Source organism: Aythya ferina (genome assembly GCF_964211825.1).
Source record: "Aythya ferina genome assembly, chromosome: 34".
NCBI classification, from domain to species: domain Eukaryota; kingdom Metazoa; phylum Chordata; class Aves; order Anseriformes; family Anatidae; genus Aythya; species Aythya ferina.
The window spans coordinates 1,462,757-1,486,652 of record NC_140331.1 but is presented as its reverse complement, the minus strand read 5'-3'; the positions used below and the strand labels follow the sequence as shown (position 1 = coordinate 1,486,652).

The following is a 23,896-nucleotide window of genomic DNA, read 5'->3' as shown; positions in this document are numbered from 1 at the left end:
ACCCCCAAAAATGGGGCGGTGAAATTTAGGGGGGGGGCATATAAGGGGGGGGGGGCACCCCAAAATTGTGGGGGGTTGGAATGGGGGGGGACCTGAAATTGGGTGATTTTGGCCCAAAAATGGGAGGGGGGGGGGGCTGAAATGGGGGGGATAGCGGGGATAAGGGGGAGGACCCCAAACTTACTGGGGCAGGGGTTCCTGAAATTGGATGATTTTGACCCAAAAAATGGGGGGGGGGAGGAACCTGAAATGGGGCCTTTTTGACCCAAAAATGGAGGGGGAACCCAATTCTTTGGGGGGGGGAGTACCCCAAAATTGATGGAATTGAGCCCAAAATTGGATTGTTGGGGGGGGAGGAGTGACATCATCGGATCTCCCCCCCCCCAAAAAAACAAAGTGACGCGGACTCAGGGTAAAACCGAGGGGGGGGTCACAGGGACCCCCCCGTGTTTAATGGGGAGGGGGGGAGGTGGCACCCACGGGGTGTCCCCAAATGTCCCCAAACCTCCCGTGTCCATCGGGGGGGGGGCAGCACCTTGGGGTGTCCCCAACGTCCTCGGGGTCCCCATGTCCGGGGTGGGGGACACCGGGGGGGGTTCCCGATGTCCTCAGTGTCCTTGATGCCACCTCGGTGTCCCCAGTGTCCCCTGGGGGTCCTGCGGTGTCCCCGAGGGGGGGGGCAACGGAGTGTTGGGGTGCTGGGTGTCCCCGTGTCCCCTTGTCCCCAGCGGTGTCCCCAGGGGGTGGCAGCAGTGGCACCTCGGGGTGCCCCCCCCCCTGTGTCTGCTGTCCGTCGATGGCCTTGGTGTCCCCGATGTCCCCGACATCCCCCAGGGGTCCGGCAGCGTCACCAGGGCGAAGCAGGTGGGGGTGGCACCTTTGGGTGCTGGGTGCCCCCAATGTCCCCAATGTCCTCCTGTCCCCCAAAGTCCCCAATGTCCCCCGATGTCCCCCAATGTCCCCCAGATACCCGGCAGCGTCACCAAGGGGTATCAGGTGCGGGTGGCACCTTTGGGTGCTGGGTGCCCCCGATGTCCCCGCCGTCCTCCTGTCCCCCGACGATGTCCCCAACGTCCCCCGCTGTCCCCGCTGTCCCCGGGGGTCCCTCAGGGGTCCAGCAGTGTCACCAGTGCGTAGCGGGTGCCGGCGCGGGGGGGCAGCGCCTGGGGGCGGTGGGTGAGGCGCCCGGGGTGCAGCAGCGCCCAGCCGGGGGGGGGCCCCGGCACCGCGCACTCGTAGCGGGGGAAGCGCCAGCCCCCGCCCTGGGGGGGGGGGGGAGAGAAAATTTGGGGGGGGGGGTTAGGGACACCCCAAGGACACTGGGGTGCTGCCCCCCCAATATGGGGTGCTCCCGGTGCCCCCCCCCAAAATATTGGGGTGCTCCCAGTGCCCCCCCCAGCACCCCCAGTGCCCCCCCCAGCACTATGGGGTGCTTCCAATGCCCCCCCCCAACTCTATAGGGTGCCTCCAGTGCCCACCCCCAGATTGTTGGGGCACTCCCAGAGCCCCCCCAAAATATTGGGGTGCTCCCTGTGCCCCCCCCCAGCATCCCCAGTGCCCCCCCCCCCCAGCACTATGGGGTGCTCCCAGTGCCCCCCCCCCAATATCAAGGGGTGCTCCCAGTGCCCCCCCCAGCACTATGGGGTACCCCCCCGGTTCTCCCAGTGCTCGCTGTCCGGCATCCCCAGTACCCACAGTGCTCCCAGTACCCCACCCCCATGCTCCCAGTGCTCCCCCCGGTGCCCCCCAGCACTCCCAGTGCCCCCAGTACCCCCCCAGCACCCCCCTACCTGAACTATGAGGTGCCCCCCAGTGCTCCCAGTGCCCGCCCAATGCTCCCAGTAACCCCCCCCCAGTGCTCCCAGTGCCCCCCCAGTGCTCCCACTGCCCCCCCAGTGTTCCCAGTGTTCCCAGTGCCCCCCCAGCACCCCCAGTGCCCCCAGTGCCCCTCCCAGTGCTCTCCCCAGTACCCCTTCCAGTGCTCCCAGTGCCCCCCAGTGCTCCCAGTGCCCGCCCAATGCTCCCAGTAACCCCCCCCCAGTGCTCCCAGTGCCCCCCCAGTGCTCCCAGTGCCCGCCCAATGCTCCCAGTAACCCCCCCCCAGTGCTCCCAGTGCCCCCCCAGTGCTCCCAGTGCCCGCCCAGTGCTCCCAGTGCCCCCCAGTGTTCCCAGTGCTCCCAGTGCCCCTCCCAGTGCTCTCCCCAGTGCCCCCCAGTGCTCCCAGTGCCCACCAGTGCCCCTCCCAGTGCTCTCCCCAGTACCCCCTCCAGTGCTCCCAGTGCCCCCCAGTGCTCCCAGTGCCCCCAGTACCTGGTGGTCCCCGTTGAGGGCCAGGCTGACGGTGACGGTGGCCGCGGGGAGGCTGCGGGCGGGGGCCGCGGGGGGGCCGGCGGGGGGGCGGTACCGGACCACCGAGCTCAGCACCGCCCGGCCCTGCGGGGGGAGGGGGCGGGGTCAGGACACGCCCCGCCCCTTCCACAAGCCCCGCCCACATGCCCGAGTTTGGTCGGTGCAGCCCCGCCCCTTTCCCCACCTGGCCCCCTCACAAGCCCCTCCCCTTCCCCAAGGCCCTGCCCCGTTCCCCCAAACCCCGCCCACTCACTCCAAGCCCCGCCCACTGCCCTGAAGCTCCTCCCCCCAGTGCCCCGCCCCTTCCCACATTGCCACACCACTTCAGGTAGCCCCGCCCCTTCGAGATAGCCCCGCCCATTTTCTTTCTGCCCCTCCCATTTTCCTGTTAGCCCCGCCCCTTTCCACATGCCACCACCCATTCTCCCAATAGCCCCGCCCCCTTTCTGATAGCCACACCCCTCCTAGGTAGCCACACCCCCTTGGGACAGCCCCACCCCTTCCCGGTAACCACGCCCCTTTCATGGTAGCCCCGCCCCTTCCCCTGTAGCCCCACCTCTTCCAGATAGCCACGCCCCTTTCCTGGTAGCCACGCCCCTTTCCCCACCCCAGCCTTTTCTCCTAGCCCCTCCCCTTCCCCTGTAGCCCCACCTCTTTTCCTGTAGCCCCGCCCCTTTACGGCAGCCACACCCCTTTCCCCAGCCCCGCCCCTTTCCACTTAGCCCCTCCCCTTTCCGTGTAGCCCCGCCCCCTCCGCGTGGCCCCGCCCACCTTGGTGTGGTAGCCGGGGTAGAGCTTCTGGGCCACGGGGGCGAGGAAGCGGCGCAGGGCCCCCAGCCAGGTGGGCTCCAGCCCCAGCAGGGACAGCCCCAGAGCCTCCGCCCCCGCCTGGGGGGGGGGGACACGGGGGCGGTCAGGGGGGGGGCACCGCCAGGGGGACAGCCCCGTGGGGACACCCCCAGGGGGATGCAGGGGGTGGGGGGGCACAATGGGGACACCCTCATGGAGACACCCGCAGGGGGACACAGGGGCTGGGGGGGCACAGTGGGGACACCCCCAGGGGGACACCCCCAAAGGGACATGGGGGTTGGGGGGGACACCCCTATAAAGACAACTCCAAGGGGACACCCCCATGGGGACACCTCCAGGGGGACACATGGGTTGCGGGGGGACCCAGGGGACACCCCAGTGGGGAAACCCCCATGGGGACACTGCTGGGGGGACACAGGGGTCGGGGGGTGGGGGGGCCACCACCGCCTGTCCCAGGGCCACCACGGCCACCACGGTGCCACCACCCCCATGATGTGGCACCGGGGGCCACTCACCCCCCACTGGCGGCCACGGGGAGGTCCTGAATTTTTTCCGGGGGGGTGGGGGGGGGAGGCCCGGTGTTGGGAGGGGGGTGTCAGCGGGGGGGGGCGGGGGGGAGGTGACAGAGGGGACATTTGGGGACCTCACCTCGTGGTGCTCGCGGCTCCAGTGGCCGTAGCGCTCGGCCTCGGCCACCAGCTCGGCCCCCAGGCGCTCCGAAAAAAGGGGGAAGCTGTAAACGTCCGGGCAGGGCTGCGGGGGGGGGGGGACACACACGGAGAGGTGGGGGGGGGCACCCCAAAAAAAGCGGGGCACCCTCCCCCGAAAAATAAAAGGGGGGTGGCCCCCCCATCCTCCTGAGAGGGGTCCCTCAAAGGTCCCCCGGGTCCCTCAAGGCTACGGGGGGGGGAGGTCCCCAAGAGGGGAGGGGGGGGGCCTCAGGGTTTTGGGGGGGGTCAAGAGGGGGGGGGGGGCCTCAGGGTTTTGGGGGGGGTCCTCAGAGTGCTGGGGGGGGGCCAAAAAGGGGGGGTCCGAAGGTTTTTTTGGGGGGGGGGCTCACCAAACTGGGGGGTCTTCAGGGTTGTTTTTGGAGGGGTCCCAAAGGCAGGGACCCCCCGCTTTCGGGGGCACGTCCCATTTGAGGTGGGTCCCTTTTTTTTGGAGGGGTCCCTTTTTTTGGGGGGGGGGTCTCTGCAGCCCTATGGGTGCTCCTGAGCTGTCATTTGGGGAGGGGGGGGCCGTGCTTTTGGGGTCTATTTGTGTTTTTTTTTTTTTTTTTCTTTGGGGGGAGCAGCAATGAGGGTGCCTGGGGACTGGGGGGAATCACAGGGGGGGCAGCCCTAGAAAATTTGCGGGGGGGATCCTAGAAATTTGGGGAGAGGGAGATTCCCCCCCCCACCCCGTACCTCCTCATAGAGATCCTCGTCGAAGATGCGGCTGTAGTTCTCGTGCAGGTACTTCTCCTCCCAGTCCTGGGGCGGAAGGCTTACTGGGATGAACTGGGACGAACTGGGGGGGGTCGGATAAATCGGGGGGGGGGGCGCGGGACCCACCTGGGGGTTGTCGGGGAGCTGCCAGAGGTCGGGGTGCAGGCGGGAGGTGTTGTAGGAGCCGGTGGCCAGGAGGTGCCCAAAGTCCTCGCGGTTGGTCACGTGCAGGAAAATCCCCTGGGGGGGGGACACGGGGGGGGGGCACGAGGTGTGGGACCCCCCCCCCAGAATAAAGGGACTCCTCCCAAAATCCTGGGGGGAGCCCCCCATGTGCCCCCCGAGTTGGGATGCCACATGGGGGGGGGGAGGGGGAGGAAGGGGGGTGGGGTTGGGTGTTGGGGGGGGGCCAGGGGGTTGGGGGGGTGAGATGGGGGTGTCGGTGAAATGGGGGGGTCAGGGTGCTAAGGGGGGGTTGCTGGGGGGGGAGGGTTAGGGGGTGTGGAGGGGGGGGCTAAGGGTGGTAAAGGGGGAGGGCCAAGATTGGGGGGGGGGGTGACAGGGTGCTGGGGGGGGGTCAGTGGGGGCCGGGGGGATATTGGGGGGCAGGGGTGGGGTGTCAGGGTGCTGGGGGGCTCAGGGTGCATGGGGGGGTCAGGGGATGCTGGAGGGGGTGTCAGGGTGCTGGGGGGTGTCAGGGGGTGCCGGGGGGGATTGGGGGGGTTTTGGGGTGCAGGGGGGATATTGGGGTGCTGGGGGGGGGTGTCAGGGTGCTGGGGGGGGGTCAGGGGATTTTTGGGGTGCCGGGGGGGGAGAATTTTTGGGGGGGGGGTCTCACCCTGTCGCGGGCGCTGCGGCAGAAGGCCATGTCGGGGTCGGTGTCCTCCTGGGCGAAGAGGCGGCGCCCCCCCAGCGCCCCCCGCAGCAGGGCCCCCCCCAGCAGGTAGGCCTGGCTCAGGTAGGGCACGTTCCACACCCCCCTGCGACAGGGGGCGGGGCCTCAGGGACACGCCCACCCCGCTGGCCACGCCCGCGCCCTGCCCAGGTTCCAGGCCACGCCCACCCCTGGCCACGCCCACCCCCCTGACCCCCCCCCCAACACTACCCTGTGGTCACTCGCCCCGTCCCCTGCCGTGACCACGCCCACATAGGCCACGCCCACCCTCCTGACCACACCCACTCCCGGCCACGCCCATCCCTAGGACACCCCCCAAAACTACCCACCCACCCTGACCCCACCCCTGACCACGCCCACCCGCCGTTAGCCACGCCCACACGTACCACGCCCACCCATGCCACGCCCAGCCTCCGACCACGCCCACCCTCTGAACACCCATCCAAATACCCCTCCCCCCACAGCCACATACCCCCTGACCACGCCCACTCCCAGTGGCCACGCCCGCCACAACCATAGCCCCGCCCACCCCAACCCACGCCCACCCAAGCCACACAGTCCCCGCCCACCCCCTGGTGCTCGCTATGGGGATGTGGCCCCCAGAAGCCCCACCCCCCAGGTGGGCCATGCCCCCTGCCTTGCTGCCACGCCCACTTGAGAAGGGGCGGAGCCTCTGCTGCCCTTCGGGGGGAGGGGTGGGATGAAAGGGGGCGGGGCTTCACTGGGGGTGGGGCCTCGAGGGGGAGGGGCTTCCAGGAGGGTGGAGCCTGCATAAGCGCGGGGCCTCGGTAGGGGGCGTGGCTTCCACCGGGGGCGGGGCTTCTGCAAGGCCTGGGTCCTTCTGTGGGCGGGGCTCCCTCTCGGTGGGAGGGGCCTCAGGGGGAAGGGGGGCGTGTCCATCGCTCCAATAAGGGTGGGTGCCACGGGGGGGCGTGGCCTGGTGGAGCAACCAATGGGGGCGTGGCCTAAAGGGGCGTGGCCGGAGGGGGGCGTGTCTCACCGGCGCTTGCCCTGCACGATGTCCACGTAGTCCTCGGAGCGCGCGTAGAAGCCGTCGGGGCTGAGGGCGCCCCAGAAGTTGGACCAGAGCTTGCCGGGGCGGGACAGCAGCGGGGCCAGCACCGGGCTGGGGGCAGATTAGGGGCAGATTAGGGGGGCAGGGGGCGGATTAGGGGCAGATTAGGGGGGCAGGGGGCGGATTAGGGGCAGATTAGGGGGGCAGGGGGCGGATTAGGGGCAGATTAGGGGGGCAGGGGGTGGATTAGGGGCAGATTAGGGGGGCAGGGGGCAGATTAGGGACAGATTAGTAGGGCAGGGAGTGGATTAGGGGCAGATTAGGGGGGCAGGGGGTGGATTAGGGGCAGATTAGGGGGTAGGGAGTGGATTAGGGACAGATTAGTAGGGCAGAGAGTGGATTAGGGGCAGATTAGGGGGGCAGGGGGCGGATTAGGGACAGATAAGGGGGGCAGGAGGTGGATTAGGGACAGATTAGTAGGGCAGGGAGTGGATTAGGGGCAGATTAGGGGGGCAGAGGGCAGATTAGGGGGGCAGGGGGTGGATTAGGGGCAGATTAGGGGGGCAGGGGGTGGATTAGGGGCAGATTAGGGGGGCAGGGGGTGGATTAGGGACAGATTAGGGGGGCAGGGGGTGGATTAGGGACAGATTAGGGGGGCAGGGGGTGGATTAGGGGCAGATTAGGGGGGCAGGGGGCGGATTAGGGACAGATTAGTAGGGCAGGGAGTGGATTAGGGGCAGATTAGGGGGGCAGGGGGTGGATTAGGGGCAGATTAGGGGGTAGGGAGTGGATTAGGGACAGATTAGTAGGGCAGGGAGTGGATTAGGGGCAGATTAGGGGGGCAGGGGGCGGATTAGGGACAGATAAGGGGGGCAGGAGGTGGATTAGGGACAGATTAGTAGGGCAGGGAGTGGATTAGGGGCAGATTAGGGGGGCAGAGGGCAGATTAGTGGGGCAGGGGGCGGATTAGGGGCAGATTAGTGGGGCAGGGGTGGATTAGGGACAGATTAGGGGGGCAGGGGGTGGATTAGGGGCAGATTAGGGGGGCAGGGGGCAGATTAGGGGGGCAGGGGGCGGATTAGGGGCAGATTAGGGGGGCAGGGGGTGGATTAGGGGCAGATTAGTGGGGCAGGGAGTGGATTAGGGGCAGATTAGGGGGGCAGGGGGCAGATTAGGGGCAGATTGGGGGGCAGGGGGTGGATTAGGGACAGATTAGTGGGGCAGGGGGTGGATTAGGGGCAGATTAGTGGGGCAGGAGTAGATTAGGGGGGCAGGGGGCAGATTAGGGGCAGATTAGGGGGGCAGGGGGTGGATTAGGGGCAGATTAGGGGGGCAGGGAGTGGATTAGGGGCAGATTAGGGGGTAGGGAGTGGATTAGGGACAGATTAGTAGGGCAGGGAGTGGATTAGGGGCAGATTAGGGGGGCAGGGGGCGGATTAGGGGCAGATTAGGGGGGCAGGGGGTGGATTAGGGGCAGATTAGTGGGGCAGGGAGTGGATTAGGGGCATATTAGGGGGGCAGGGGGCAGATTAGGGGCAGATTGGGGGGCAGGGGGTGGATTAGGGACAGATTAGTGGGGCAGGGGGTGGATTAGGGGCAGATTAGTGGGGCAGGGAGTAGATTAGGGGGGCAGCAGGGGGCAGATTAGGGGCAGATTAGGGGGGCAGGGGGTGGATTAGGGGCAGATTAGGGGGGCAGGGAGTGGATTAGGGGCAGATTAGGGGGTAGGGAGTGGATTAGGGACAGATTAGTAGGGCAGGGAGTGGATTAGGGGCAGATTAGGGGGGCAGGGGGCGGATTAGGGGCAGATTAGGGGGGCAGGGGGTGGATTAGGGGCAGATTAGTGGGGCAGGGAGTGGATTAGGGGCAGATTAGGGGGGCAGGGGGCAGATTAGGGGCAGATTAGGGGGCAGGGGGTGGATTAGGGACAGATTAGTGGGGCAGGGGGTGGATTAGGGGCAGATTAGGGGGGCAGGGGGTGGATTAGGGGCAGATTAGTGGGGCAGGGAGTGGATTAGGGGCAGATTAGGGGGGCAGGGGGCAGATTAGGGGCAGATTGGGGGGCAGGGGGTGGATTAGGGACAGATTAGTGGGGCAGGGGGTGGATTAGGGGCAGATTAGTGGGGCAGGGAGTAGATTAGGGGGGCAGGGGGCAGATTAGGGGCAGATTAGGGGGGCAGGGAGTGGATTAGGGGCAGATTAGGGGGTAGGGAGTGGATTAGGGACAGATTAGTAGGGCAGGGAGTGGATTAGGGGCAGATTAGGGGGGCAGGGGGCGGATTAGGGGCAGATTAGGGGGGCAGGGGGTGGATTAGGGGCAGATTAGTGGGGCAGGGAGTGGATTAGGGGCAGATTAGGGGGGCAGGGGGCAGATTAGGGGCAGATTAGGGGGCCTGGGGTGGATTAGGGACAGATTAGTGGGGCAGGGGGTGGATTAGGGGCAGATTAGGGGGGCAGGGGGCAGATTAGGGGCAGATTAGGGGGGCGGGGGGTGGATTAGGGGCAGATTAGTGGGGCAGGGAGTGGATTAGGGGCAGATTAGGGGGGCAGGGGGCAGATTAGGGGCAGATTGGGGGCAGGGGGTGGATTAGGGACAGATTAGTGGGGCAGGGAGTGGATTAGGGGCAGATTAGGGGGGCAGGGGGCAGATTAGGGGCAGATTGGGGGGCAGGGGGTGGATTAGGGACAGATTAGTGGGGCAGGGGGTGGATTAGGGGCAGATTAGTGGGGCAGGGAGTAGATTAGGGGGGCAGGGGGCAGATTAGGGGCAGATTAGGGGGGCAGGGGGTGGATTAGGGGCAGATTAGGGGGGCAGGGAGTGGATTAGGGGCAGATTAGGGGGTAGGGAGTGGATTAGGGACAGATTAGTAGGGCAGGGAGTGGATTAGGGGCAGATTAGGGGGGCAGGGGGTGGATTAGGGGCAGATTAGTGGGGCAGGGAGTGGATTAGGGGCAGATTAGGGGGGCAGGGGGCAGATTAGGGGCAGATTGGGGGGCAGGGGGTGGATTAGGGACAGATTAGTGGGGCAGGGGGTGGATTAGGGGCAGATTAGTGGGGCAGGGAGTAGATTAGGGGGGCAGGGGGCAGATTAGGGGCAGATTAGGGGGGCAGGGGGTGGATTAGGGGCAGATTAGTGGGGCAGGGGGTGGATTAGGGGCAGATTAGGGGGGCAGGGAGTGGATTAGGGGCAGATTAGGGGGGTAAATTAGGGGGCAGGGGGCAGATTACAAGGATAGAGCAGCAGTTTAGGGTGCAGACTGGGGGAAAAGGGCGATTAGGGGGGCAGGGGGCAGATTAAGGGGGCAGGGGGCTGATTGGGGGCAGGGGGCAGATTGGGGGGGGCAGATTGGGGGGAAGGTGGCAATTTGGGGTGCAGGGGGGCAGATTTGGGGGGCAGGGGGGCAGTTTGGGGTGCAGGGGGGCAGATCTGGGTTGCAGGGAGGGAAGTTAGGGGGCAGGGGGCAGTTAGGGTGCAGGGGGGCAGATTGGGGGGGGGCAGTTTGGGGTGCAGGAGCAGTTGGGGGGACATTGGGGGGGGTCACTTAGGGGGGGTGAGGTTCAGGGGGGTCACTTAGGGGGGGTGAGGTTCGGTGGACATTTTGGGGGGGTCACTTTGGAGGGCTGTAGGTTTGGGGGCACATTTCGGGGGGGTCATTTGGGGGGGGTGAGGTTCGGGGGGGTCACTTGGGGGGGGTCAGGCTTGGGGGGCCGTTTTGGGGGGGGTCACTTGGGGGGGTGAGGTTTGGGGGGGCATTTTGGGGGGGGCATTTTGGAAGGGTGCAGGTTCAGGGGGACATTTTGGGGGGGTCATTTGGGGGGGTCAGGTTGGGGGTGACATTTTGGGGGGGGTCTCTGGGGGGGGGCCACGCACCGGTTCTGGCGCAGGAGGGCGCGCAGGGCCCCCCGGTTGGTCAGCGCCACGTCCGCGTCCAGGCTCAGGTAGTGCTGGCACCGCGCGTCCTGCCGGCACGCGTCCCTGGGGGGGGGGCACCGTGACACTGCTGTCCCCCCCCCCCCCCCCAGGGACACCCACGTCCCCCAAGGGCACCCACGTCCCCATGTCCCCCCCACAACGTCCCCGTGCCCCCCCCATCTCCATGCTCCCCCCCCACCACCCATGACCCCCTCGATGTCCCCCTGCCCCCCCCCATGTCCCCATATCCCCATGTCCCCCAATGTCCCCACGTCCCCATATCCCCACGTCACCCCCATGCCCCCGCAATGTCCCCCCCTGCCCCAATGTCCCCATGTCCCCCCCCATGTCCCCCCCCCCCGTACACACCCATGTCCCTCTTGTCCCCATACCCCTCCATGTCCCCGTGTCCCCCCTGTCCCCATATCCCCATATCCCCTGATGTCCCCACGCCCCCCCCATGTCCCCACGGCCCCCCCATGTCCCCACACCCCCCCAATGTCCCCCTGTCCCCCCCCCGTGCCCCCCCCATATACACACCCATGTCCCACACCTTCCCTTGCCCCCCCATGTCCCCCCTGTCCCCATATCCCCCCATGTCCCCACGCCCCCCCCATGTCCCCACGCCCCCCCAATGTCCCCCTGTCCCCCCCCCGCGCCCCCCCCCCCCACGTACATGCCCATGTCCCGCGCCTCCCCCTGCCCCAGCGCCTCCTCGGGCCCCACGAGGGTGACGGAGGCGAAGTGACGGCGCAGCCGAGGCCACAGCGCCGCGACGTGGGGCTCGTGGTGCACCTCCTGCGGGGACACGGGGGGGACATGGGGACATGGGGACACAGCAGGGGCATGGGGGGACAGGGAGAAATGTAAGGGGACACATGGGGACATGGGGGGATATGGGGACATGGGGGACATGGGGGACATGGGGGGGACAGGTGGGGTTTAAGGGGACATGGGGACACATGGGGACATGTGGGGACATATGGGGATATATGGGGACACAGGGGGACATGGGGGGACATGGGGGGACACGGGGGGACATGGGGACATGTGGGGACACAGGGGGACAAGAAGAAATGTAAGGGGACATGGGATATGGGGACATGGGGACATATGGGGATGTGGGGGGACACAGGGGGACACGGGGGGACATGGGGACATGGGGACGTGGGGTGACACGGGGGGACATGGGGACACGGGGGGGAATGGGGGGATGGAGAAATATAAGGGGACGTGGGATAAGGGGACACGTGGGGACATATGGGGATGTGGGGGGACATGGGGACATGGGGGACATGGGGGACATGGGGACACAGCAGGGGCATGGGGGGACAGGGAGAAATATAAGGGGACACATGGGGACATGGGGGGATATGGGGACATGGGGGACATGGGGAACATGGGGACGCAGGGGGACACAGGGACATGGGGGGGACAGGTGGGGTTTAAGGGGACATGGGGACACATGGGGACATGGGGGGACATGGGGACACAGGGGGACACGGGGGGACATGGGGGTGCACAGGGGGGCACAGGGGGACATGTGGGGACACGGGGGGACAAGGAGAAATGTAAGGGGACATGGGATATGGGGACATGTGGGGACACGAGGGGTATAAGGGGACATGGGGGACATGTGGGGACATGGGGGACATGGGGGACATGTGGGGACATATGGGGATATATGGGGACACGGGGGGACATGGGGACATGTGGGGACACAGGGGGACAAGGAGAAATGTAAGGGGACATGGGACAAGGGGACACGTGGGGACATATGGGGATGTGGGGGGACACAGGGGGACACGGGGGGACATGGGGGACATGGGGACATGTGGGGACATATGGGGATATATGGGGACACGGGGACATGTGGGGACACAAGGGGACAAGGAGAAATGTAAGGGGACACGGGATATGGGGACACGTGGGGACACAGGGGGACATGGCAGGGTATGGGGGACACACACGGGTTTGGGGTGCAGGTTTTGGGGTTTGGGTTTTGGGGTGCAGGTTTCCGGGTGCAGGTTTTGTGGTGGAGATTTTGGGGGGTCAGTTTTAGGGTTTGGGTTTTGGGGTGCAGATTTTTGGGGTGCAGGTTCGGGGCTGCACATTTTAGGGTGCAGGTTTTGGGGTGCGGGTTTCGGGGGTCAGGTTTTGGGGTGCAGGTTTCAGGGGTTGGGTTTTGGGGTGCAGGCTTTGGGGTCAGTTTTGGGGTGCAGGTTTTGGGGTCAGGTTTTAGGGTTTGGGTTTTGGGGTTTGAGGTTCTGGGGTATAGGTTTTGGGGTTTGGGTTTTGGGGTCAGGTTTCGGGGTGCGGGTTTCAGGGGTTGGGTTTTGGGGTCAGGTTTTGGGGTCAGGTTTTGGGGTGCGGGTTTCAGGGGTTGGGTTTTGGGGTCAGGTTTCGGGGTGCGGGTTTCAGGGGCTGGGTTTTGGGGTGCAGGCTTTGGGGTCAGTTTTGGGGTGCGGGTTTTGGGGTCAGGTTTCGGGGTGCAGCTCACGCGGTTGTGCAGGAAGAGGCGCAGGCGGGCCCCGGGGTAATCCCAGTCCAGGAGGCGCTGGAGGAACTGGGGCAGGAATGGGGTGGGCTGCTCCACGAACACCCCCACCAGCACCCACGGCAGCTCCTCGTCCTGGGGGGGGGCGGCAATGGGGCACCCCACATCCAGGGGGCACCCCACGGCACCCCAAAGCACCCTGCAGATCCCTGTGGGCCCCCCCAAACCCCCTAAAGCACCCCAAAACCCCCCAAAGCACCCCAAAACCCCCCAAAGCACCCCAAAACCCTATGGGGTAGCTCACAACCCCAAAACCCTATGGGGCAGCCCACGGCCCCAAAAGGACCCCCAAACCCTCTCAGTACCCACAGACACCCCACAGCCCCCAAGAGGACCCCAAAACCCTATGGGGCAGCCCGCAGCCCCAAAAGGACCCCAAAACCCTATAGGCCACCCCAAAGCTCCCAAGGGTAACCCGAAACCCCCCAAAATACCCCAAAAAACCTATGGGATAGCCCACAGCCCCAAGGGAACCCCAAAACCCTATGGGGCAGCCCACGGTCCCAAAAGGACCCCAAAACCGCCTCAGCACCCACAGACACCCCACAGCCCCATGGGGCACCCCACAACCCTAAAAGCACCCCAAAACCCCATAGACCACCCCACAACCCCCTATGGCACCCCAAAACCTCCCAAAGCACCCCAAAATGCTATGGAGCACCCCATACCCCCCTCAGCACCCACCCCTTCCCACAGCCCCCAAGGGAACCCCAAAACCCTATGGGGCACCCCACAGCCCCAAAAAAAACCCCAAAACCCCATGGGTCACACCACAGCCCCAAAGGCACCCACACACCCCCATGAGACACCCCACAGCCCACAAGGGGACCCCAAAACCCCATGGGGCACCCCACAACCCCCAAAAGCACCCCAAAATCCTACAGATCACCCTCCCATTTTTTGGGGTCCCCCCAATTTTTTGGGGTCTCCCCCCTACCACGAGACTCTCGAGGGGCCACACACAGGTCCTGGCTGCAGACCCCACAACCACCCCCCAAGGACCCCCCTTCATTTTTTGGGGACCTCCCACTTTTTTAGGGTCCCCCGCATTTTTGTAGGTTCCCCCCAATTTTTAGGGCCCTCCCAGTTTTTTGGGGTCCTCCCCAAGTTTTGGGGTCCCCCCATGCCACGAGACCCATGAGGGGCCACATGTCCCGGTCGCGGACCCCACAGCCGTCCCCCCAAGGACCCTCCTCCAATTTCTTAGGGCTTCCCCATTTTTTGAGGTCCCCCCCCCCTTTTTTGGGGGTTCCCCCACATTTTTTGGGGTCCCCCCCGTACCGTGAGACCCTCGAGGGGCCGCAGGTCCCGGTCGCAGTCCCCGCAGCCGCCCTCGTAGGTCCAGCCGGCCGGGATGTAATTCCCCAAATAATTCAGCTGCAGCTTTATGGGATTTTGGGGGGGCAATAGGATTAGGGGGGGGCAATGGGGTTGGGGGGGTTGTAGGGTTTGGGGAGGGGGCCCGGGGGAAAAGAACAACCTTGTAGGGGACCCCAACACCCACCCCGATCCTATAAGGACCCCACAAAACTATAGGGAACCCTGGCAATCCCCTGACCCTATAAGGACCCTACAAAATTATAGAAGATCCCAGCACCCCCCACTTTCCCCTACAAACCCCACAACCTTGTAGGGGACCCCAACACCCCCCCGACCCTTTAGGGACCCCACAATCTTATAGGGGACCCCACCATCCCGCATGGCCCTATAGGGACCCCACAAAACTATAGGGAACCCTGGCAACCCCCTGACCCTATAAGGACCCCACAAAATTACAGGGGATCCCAGTGCCCCCCCCTTCTCCCTATAAACCCCACAACCTTATAGGGGACCCCAACACCCCCCATAGCCCTATAGGAACCCCACAAAACTATAGGGAACCCTGGCAACCCCCTGACCCTATAAAGACCCTACAAAACTTTAGGGGACTCCAGTGCCCCCCACAGCCTCCTGCTGGACCACAGCGCCCCCACTTCCCCCTACAAACCCCACAACCTTATTGGGGACCCCACTGTGCCCCCCAGCCCTATAAGGCCCCCCCTGGCCCTATAAGGGACCCCGCTGTACCTTTGTAGGGCCGTTCCCGTGGATGACCACGGGCAGGGTGTCGTACGCCACGTTGCGGGCCCGCACCCGCCCCGGCTCGAATTTGAGGACGACCTCGTCTGCGGTTATAGGGGAAATTTGTAGGGTCGCCGGGCACCCCAAAACCCCACAAGGGCCTTTTCAGGGCCCGACCCTATAAAAAACCCCACTGAGCCCCCCCATTACCAATGGCCCCGTTGAGGTTCTGGAAGATTTGGGAGCGATGGTCCAGGGCCAGCCCCAGCTCTGCCTGTGGGGGGAGGTTTTGGGGGGCCCCCTAAAAGGGCTGGGGGGGGGCTAAAAGGGTTTTGGGGGGCCCTAAAAGGGTTTTGGGGTCCCAGGGCAAGGTTTGGTGTCCTCAGGAGGGTTTGGGATCCTGGGAAAGGATTTAGGGTCTTGGGGGGGGGGGTGTTCCTGTGTTAGGATTTAGGATCCCAGGGGGATTTAGGGTCCTGGGGCAGGATATAGGATCCCATGGTGTTTTGGGGTTCTTGTGCTAGGATTTAGGGTCCCCAGGGAGTTTCAGGGTTCCTGGGACAGGATTTAGGATCCTGGGGCAGGATTTAGGATTCCACAGGGTTTTGGGGTTCCCGTGCCAGAATTTAGGATCCCGGGGCAAGATTTAGGACTCCCAGGGAGTTTCAGGGTTTCCATGTCAGCATTTAGAGTCTAATGTAAGCATTTAGGGTCCTGGGGCAGGATTTAGGATCCCAGGGGGATTTGGGATTCCCCATGTCAGGATTGAGGATCTCAGGGGTTTTGGGGTTCCCGTGCCAGGATTTGGGTTCTCCTGGCAGGACTTGGGATCCTGGGGCAGGATTTAGGGTCAAGGCCAGGATTTAGGGTTCCCAGGGGGATTCAGGGTTCCTGTGCCATGATTTAGGATCCCATGTCAGAATTTAGGATCCTGGGAAGATTTGGGATTTCCGTGGCAGAATTTAGGATCTCATAGAATTTTGGGGTTCCTGCACCAGGATTTAGGATCTCATAGGATTTGGGGGTTCCTGCAGCAGGATTTGGGATCCTGGGCCAGTATTCAGGATCCTGGGGAGATTTGGGGTTTCCATGCCTGGATTTAGGATCTCATAGGGTTTTGGGATTGCTGCAGCAGGATTTGGGATCCTGAGGCAGCATTTAGGATCCTGGGGCAGTATTTAGGGTCCCGGGTGTTTTGGGATTCCTGTGCCAGGATTTAGGATCCCAGGGCAGAATTTAGAATCCTGGGGCAGGATCTAGAATCCCATTGGGTTTTGGGGCTCCTGTATCACGATTTAGGATCCCATGTCAACATTTAGGATCCTGGGGAGATTTGGGGTTTCTGTGCCAGGATTTAGGATCTCATAGGGTTTTGGGGTTCCTGCAGCAGGATTTGGGATCCCGGGGCTGTATTTAGGCTCCTGGGGCAGTATTTAGGATCCTGGGACAGTATTTAGGGTCTTGGGTGTTTTGGGATTCCTGTGCCAGGATTTAGGATCCCGGGGCAGTATTTAGGATCCTGGGGAGATTTGGGGTTTCCATGCCTGGATTTAGGATCTCATAGGATTTTGAAGTTCCTGCAGCAGGATTCGGGATCCCGGGGCAGTATTTAGGCTTCTGGGGCAGCATTTAGGATCCCGGGGCAGGATTTGGGGTCAGGGAGGTATTTGGGGTGCTCACGCGCAGTGCGGGGTCGAGGTAGAGGCGGCTGTAGAAGAGCTGGTCGTCGTCGTCGTCCCGATAGCGCCAGCGCTCCACCAGGCGCCACAGGGTGGGGGCAAACCCCACAAAGCCTTTTTTTTGGGGGGGGGGGGCAGATTTAGGGTGGGGGGACACCCCCCTCCTCCAAGGCAACCCCAAAGTCCCCCCCTCTAAGCGGCATGACCCCAAAGAAGGACGTGTGCCCCCCCCACAAATCCCTTACCCCACAAACTGACCCCCCCCCCAAAAGACCTCCCCTTAAATCCTTAATCCTAAAAATTTTGTATCCCCCCCCCCCCCCCCACGCACAGGGACCCCTCCCCAAAAGCCGTTACCCCAACCAGAAACCCCTTAGGGACCCCCTTAAATCCTCCCCCCTAAAACCCCCCCTTAAATCCTCCCCCCATAACCCTCCATAGCCCCCCCAAGTCCCCCATAACCCCCCAAATTCCCCTACAACTCCCCCAAATTTCCCTATAACCCCCTATAACCCCCCCCAAATCCCCTACAACCCCCCCGAATTCCCCTATAGCCCCCAATAACCCCCCCAAATTCCCACATAAGTCCCCAAATCCCCTACAACCCCTGCCAAATTCTCCTATAACCCCCCCAAATCCCCCAATAGCCCCCCAAATCCCCCCAAACCCCTCTATAACCCCCCAAAATCCCCCATAACCCCCCCAAATCCCCTATAACCCCCCCAAAATCCCCCATAACCCCCCAAATCTCCTATAACCCCCACATAACCCCCCAAAATTCCCTTATAACTCCCCTATAACCCCTCTGTAACCCCCACATAACCCCCCAAATTCCCCCATAACCCCCCATAAACCCCACATAACCCCCCCAAATTCCCCCATAACCCTCCATAACGCCCCCAAATCCCCCCATAACCCCCCCCAAATTCCCCCATAACCCCCCCAAAATCCCCCATAACCCACCCAAACCCCCCTATAAACCCCCAAACCCCTCTATAACCCCCCCAAATCCCCCATAACCCCCACATAACCTCCCCATAAACCCCCCAAATGCCCCCATAACCCCCCCAAATCCCCAATAACCCCCCCAAATCCCCCCAATAACCCCCCCATAATCCCCCCAAACCCCTCTATAACCCCCCCAAATTCCCCCATAACCCCCCCATAACCCCCCATACCCCCCATACCCCCCACCCCCGTACCCCCCGAGTTGAGGTAGCGTTTCCCGGTGCCGGCGGGGGGGTATGCGGGGGCGAGCCCCCACTGGGGCCAGCAGAACGCCTCGGCCGAGAACAGCGCCCGCGCCCCCCCCCGGGCAAACTTGGCCAGCAGCTCCTGGGGGCCCGCGGCCAGCACCACGTCGTAGCTGGGGGGGGGGGGGCATGGAGATTTAGGGGGGGGGGGACACCCCCAAACCCCCCCCAGGTCCCTCTGCCCCCCCCGTGCCCCCCCACCCCCTTATTCCCACCTTAGCCCCCCCTTACCCCCCTGCCCCCCATCCCACTGCCCCCTGTTATTTCCCCATGCCTCCCCCATGCCCCCCCCTTGCCCCCCCCATTTACCCCCCTTTATCCCCCTCCACCCCCTCTTATCCCCTCACCCCATACCCCCCCATTACCCCCCCACCCCCCCATGCCCCCCCTGCTCCCCCACCCCCATTCACCCTCCCCTTTATCCCAATCCACCCCCCATTACCCCCCCACCCCCCATACCCCCCCCTTTACCCCCAGACCCCCTCATGACCCCCCCATGCCCCCCCCTTGCCCCCCCACCCCCACTTACCCCCCTTTTATCCCCCTCCACCCCCCCTTATCCCCTCACCCCATACCCCCCCATTACCCCCCACCCCCCCATTACCCCCATACCCCCCCATACCCCCCCCCGCCCCCCCACCCCCCATGGCCCCCCCATGCCCCCCCCGTGCCCCCCCCGCCCCCACCTGTCCACGAAGAGCACCACGAGGTCGTGGCGGTCCCGCAGGGGGGCCAGGTGGGCCCGCAGCCAGCGCACCTTCTGCCCCCCCCCCACCGTGTGCGCCACGTCCCCCCCCCGCCACGCCTGGCCCAGCCCCAGCGTCTGCGGGGACACGGTGGGGGGGGGGGGGGGGGGTCACATAGGCACCTCCCCCCCCCCATTTTGGTGGCCCGGAATCCCCCCTCCCCCTTAGGGACCCCCCCCCCCATTTGGGTGACTCCCCCGAGACCCCCCCCCACTTCAGTGCCCCCCCCCAAAAATTCCTGGGGTCCCCAACCCCCCCCCAGGACCCTCACTGCTCAGATGCCCCCCCCCCTACCTTGGGTGCCCCCCCCCCTCCTTGGGTGCCCCCCCCCTCCTTGGGCGCCCCACAACCATCTTGGATGTCCCCCCCATTTATGTGCTCCCCCCTCTTGCCCCCCCCTTCCTAGGAGACCCCAGCAACACCTTAAGTCCCCCCCCCCCCCCCCCCTCAGGTTCCCCCCCACTTTTGGTTTCATCTCCCCTTGGGTCCCCCCCTCCTCAGGTGACCCCCCCCACCCCCTTAGGTGCCCCCCCCCACTAATTGGGTGCCCCCCCCCACCTGCACGGTGTAGTTGAAGAAGCGAGCGGAGCGCAGGAAGCGCTCGTAGCCCTCCGTCGCCTCCGTCGCCACCGTCACCACCAGCAGCTGCTCTGGGGGAGGGGGGGGGGGTTGACCTTTGACCTTTGACCCCCCCCCGTGACCCCTGACCTCCCTGTGACCCCCTGCCCCAGTGACCCCTCCCGTTGACCCCTGACCCCCTTCGTTGCACCCCCCAGTGTCCCAAATCCGCCCTTCTGGTGACCTCTGACCCCTCCCTGACGACCTTTGACCCCTCCTCGATGACCTCTGACCCCCCCCACCCCTCTGACCCTTTCCTGATGACCCCTAACCTCTCCCTGGTGACCCCTGACCCCCACCATCACAGCCCTGATGACCCCAAATCCTCCTCCTGGTGACCCCTGACCCCTCCCTGGTGACCCCTGACCCCTCCCTGGTGACCCCTGACCCCTCCCTGGTGACCTCTGACCCCTCCCATTGACCTCTGACCCCCCAGTGACCTTTCACCCCTCCCCAATAACCTCTGACCCCTCCTCAGTGCCCCCTCACCCCTTCCCTCATGACCCCTGACCCCCCTCACCCCACCCCCATGACCTCTGACCCCTCTTTGCTGACCTCTGACCCCTCCCCTTGACCCCTGACCCCCCCACCCCTCCCCCCTGACCCCTGACCCCCCGTTACAGCCCCCTCCCCTTCCCCTCCCCGCCCTCCGACCCCTCCCCTTTGCCCCTTGACCCCGGGGCCGGGCCCTACCGGGGCTCAGCTGCCGCTGGGGGGCTGCGGGGGGCAGCAGCAGGGCCAAAAGCGCCACCGGCAGCAGCGGGGCCATGGCGGGGCCGGGCCGGGACCGCTCCGCCGCGGCTTCACCCCCGACCAGGCCCCGAGCCCCCCGCCGGCCAATCAGAGCCCTCCGCCCCGCCCCCCGCCCGCCCTGCCGCCAATAGCACCCCGCCCCTCGCTCCTCCGCAGCCAATCAGCGCGCGGCGGGCGGGGCTGAGGGCGTCCCGCTGCCACGTTGCCAGGGGAAAGGGGCGGGGCCGAGGGTGGGGCCGGGACCACCAAGATGGCGGCGCCGCACTCAAGATGGCAGCACCCGGGGAAGGGCGGAAGTGGCTGCGGAAAGGGCGGAAGTAGCGGCGGGGAAGGGCGGAAGTAGCGGCGGAAGCGGCTCCGCGGACCAAAATGGGGGAGAAGAAGGTGTCAGGTACCGGCGGGGCCTGCTCGCGGCCTTCTCCAGGGCTCCGAACCCCCCGGGGGGGGTCCCGGTGTCGGTGGGAGGCCGTGGGGGGGCTGTGGGTGACCTGAGGGGGGGTCCCGGTATCCTCCCGGTTCCCCCAGTACCCTCCCAGTATCCCCCAGTACCCCCCCAGTACCCCCCCAGTGCCCCCCGGTACCAGTTCAGGGCCCTTTGGACGGCTCCCGCTGACCCCCCCCAGCCTCGGGGGGCTCTCGGTGATCAGGGGAGGGGTCCTGGTGCCCCCCCCTTACCCCCCCCGGTATCCCCCGGTGCCCCCCGGTACCGGTCAGAGCCCCGTAGAGGACTCCCCGTGTCCCCCCCCCAGCCTCGGGGGGGGCTTTCAGTGACCGGGACTTGGCTCTGTCGGTACGTGGGAAGGCCGGGGGGGGGCTCCCGGTACCGGGGCTCGATTCCCGTTAACGGTGCCCGGTTGCAGGCCGGGTCCCGGAGGCGGCGCAGCGGCGGGTCCTGGACCGGGCGACGCGGCAGCGGCGGCTGAACCGGCAGCTGGAGGCCCTGGAGAACGACAACTTCGGCGACGACCCCCAGGCGGGGCTGCCCCGGCCCGGCAAGCGCCTCCCCCACTTCGCTGACACCGCTGAAACCGGTACCGGGGCTCTGCGGGGAAACCCCCCCGGGGCTTGGGGAAGGGTCCGCAGGGGTTTTTTGGGGGTCCCATGGTGGTTTTGGGGGTCTCTGTAGGGAAGAAGAAGAAGAAGACGCGCGGGGACCACTTCAAGCTGCGCTTCCGCAAGAACTTCCAGGCGCTGCTGGAGGAGCAGGTGGAGGAGCTTAGGGGGGTCTTGGGCGTCCTGAGGGGGGTCTTGGGCGTCCTGAGGGGGGTCTTGGGCGTCCTGAGGGGGGTCTTGGGCGTCCTGAGGGGGGTCTTGGGCGTCCTGAGGGGGGTCTTGGGCGTCCTGAGGGGGGTCTTGGGCGTCCTGAGGGGGGTCTTGGGCGTCCTGAGGGGGGTCTTGGGCGTCCTGAGGGGGGTCTTGGGCGTCCTGAGGGGGGTCTTGGGCGTCCTGAGGGGGGTCTTGAGCGCCCTGAGGGGGTCTGGGGTGGGGAGAACTGAGGGGAGGCTGAGGGGGTCCTGAGGGGTGGGTTGGGGGCTCTGAGAGGTTCCTGGGGGCATTTTGGGGGGTTCTGAGGGCGGTTTGGGGGGGTCTGAGAGGCAGCTGGGAGTCCTGAGGGGGTCCTGAGGAGCTTCGGGGGGGCCCTGAGGGGGGCTTTAGGGGGAGTTGGGAGGTCCTGAGGGGGGCTAGGAGGGGCTAGGGGGTCCTAAGAGGGGCCTGGGTGGGTGTTGGGGGGCTGAAGGGGGTTTTGGGGGTCCTGAGGGGGTATGGGGGGGTTCTGGGAGTGTTTGGGGAATGCTTTGGGGCTTTGAGGAGGTTTTTGGGGTGGTTCTGGAGCTTTTAGGGGTCCTCAGATATGCTTGGAGGCTTTTGGAGGTGGCTTGGGGTGTGCCAGGTTTTTGGGGGAGGTTCCTGGGGGCTTTGGGGGCAGCTCTGGGTGTATTGGGGGGGAAGGGTGCCCTGGAATGGGCCTGGTGAAGGCTTATGGGGAGAGTTTTGGGCTGCCAGCAGGGACCTTGGTCTTGGGGGTCATTTTGGGAGGGGTCTTGGGGTCATTCTGGGGGTTCTGCGACCTCCATGGGGCACCTTTGGGGTGCTTCTGGGAGTGATTTGGGGCTGTTTAGGGTCATGGAGGGTGCGATTTTGAGAGTTTTGATTGTTTGTCGTGTTTCTGCCCTAGAACCTGAGTGCGGCCGAAGCCCCCAACTACGTCTCGGCGTGCGCGGCCCCCTCGCGCCTGCCCCAACGCCATTTCTGTGCCGTCTGTGGCTTCCCTTCAGCCTACACCTGCGTCACCTGCGGCGCCCGCTACTGCTCCAGCCGCTGCCTGGGCACCCACCAGGACACCCGGTATGGCAGCGGGGACACCAGGACTCCCAGTATGGGGATCTGGGGACGTGGGGGGCACCGGGACGCCTGCTATGGGGTCTGTGGGATGTGGGGACATGGGGGAATGCACCAGGACACCTGACATAGGGATATGGGGACGTGGGGAGCACCAAGACACCCGGTATGGGGACATGGGGACACTGGGAACATGGGGACATGGGATGCACCAGGATATCCAGTATAGGGACAGTGGGGATGTGGGGGGGGTGGGGATGGACCAGGACACCCAGCAGGGGGATGCTGGGGTCATTGGGTCGTGCACCAGGGCATCTGGTATGGGGACACTGGGGGCATGATGATATGACAGATGGTCCAGGACACCCAGTATGGGGACATTGGGGATGTGGGGATATTGGGATGCACCAGAACACCCGGTATGGGGATGTTGGGGATATGGGGGACACACCAGGACACCCGGTACAGGGGGAACAGGGACATAGGGACAGCCCCTGCTGCTGTCAGGGGACACCCCAGGACCCTCAGTACAGGGACATGTGGGGTGGGCACTGGGACAAAACCGGGGGGGGACACAGGGGCACCCCCTGAGCCCTACCTCTCCCCACAGGTGCCTGAAGTGGACGGTGTGACAGGGATACTGCCACCGCCCTGGGGATGATAAAGGGACTCGTGCGCCACCCTCTGCGCTCATCTGTGCTCGTCATTGCGGAGCAGGTCCGTATCCCCTCATCTTTAAGACATCCCCGAAGTTCAAGATGGATGATTTGCTGTGGACTGGGTCTGTGTCCCCCCCTCCCCTTTAAGACACCCCCAAAGTACAAAGCCAAGAGGGCCGACCTCGTATGGACTTCGTCTGTGTCTTCCATCCCCTTTAAGACACCTCCCAAGTACAAAACCACCATAGCCAACTTTGTATGGACTACGTTTGTGTCTCCCCCTCCCCTTTAACACAACCCCAAGTAGAAAACTAAGATGGCCGGCTTGCTACGGACCTGGTCCGGGTTTCCTCTCCTCTTTAAGACACCCCCCAAAGTACAAAACCAAGATGGCCGGCTTGCTATGGACCTGGTCGAAGTCCTTTCTCCCTTTTAAGACACCCCCAAGGCCAAATCCAAGATGGCCAACTTGGTACAGACCAGGTCTGTGTCTCCCCTCCCCTTTAAGACACCTCCGAAGCACAAAACCAAGGTGGTCAACTTTGTGTGGACTGCATCTGTGTCCCCCCACCTCCTTAAGACACCTCCTATGTACAAAACCAATAAAGCCAACTTTATATGGACTACATTCACGTTCTTCCTCCCCTTTAAGACACTCCCAAGTAGAAAACCAAGATGGCCAGCTTGCTATGGGCGCAGTCTGGGTCTCCCCTCCCCTTTAAGACTCCCCCCTAAATACAAAACCAAGATGGCTGATTTGGCATGGACTTGGTCCATGTCCTGCTTCCTCTTTAAGACACCCTCAAGGCCAAATCCAAGA

At 64.6% G+C, this 23,896-nt stretch overlaps 2 protein-coding genes across 3 annotated transcripts; one reads left to right on the top strand and one right to left on the bottom strand.

Moving 5' to 3' along the window:
* Positions 1-407: 407 nt before the first annotated feature.
* Positions 408-20,147, bottom strand: LOC311425807 (multifunctional procollagen lysine hydroxylase and glycosyltransferase LH3-like). Of its 2 annotated transcripts, XR_014686422.1 has the most exons (20): positions 20,018-20,147; positions 19,265-19,356; positions 18,647-18,783; positions 17,910-18,073; positions 16,709-16,821; positions 15,239-15,302; positions 15,035-15,132; positions 14,249-14,350; positions 12,911-13,042; positions 11,087-11,208; positions 10,369-10,473; positions 6,482-6,607; positions 5,425-5,566; positions 4,713-4,826; positions 4,566-4,631; positions 3,808-3,912; positions 3,121-3,237; positions 2,311-2,433; positions 1,010-1,262; positions 408-877 (listed from the first exon to the last, which is right to left on the bottom strand). XR_014686422.1 is itself a non-coding variant. In XM_084501819.1 (19 exons), the coding sequence occupies exons 1-19, from the start codon at positions 20,091-20,093 to the stop codon at positions 1,107-1,109; spliced, it is 2,154 nt and encodes a 717-aa protein (XP_084357945.1). In that variant the 5' UTR covers positions 20,094-20,147; the 3' UTR covers positions 408-1,106. The 2 variants fall into 2 exon arrangements, 1 of the variants encoding a protein (XP_084357945.1); XM_084501819.1 differs by having other exon boundaries at positions 408-1,262.
* A 204-nt stretch (positions 20,148-20,351) lies between these two features.
* On the top strand, positions 20,352-23,704 carry ZNHIT1 (zinc finger HIT-type containing 1). The gene is made up of 5 exons (XM_084501818.1): positions 20,352-20,468; positions 20,938-21,108; positions 21,204-21,283; positions 22,254-22,423; positions 23,028-23,704. The coding sequence occupies exons 1-5, from the start codon at positions 20,447-20,449 to the stop codon at positions 23,047-23,049; spliced, it is 465 nt and encodes a 154-aa protein (XP_084357944.1). The 5' UTR covers positions 20,352-20,446; the 3' UTR covers positions 23,050-23,704.
* The last annotated feature ends 192 nt before the right edge of the window (positions 23,705-23,896 follow it).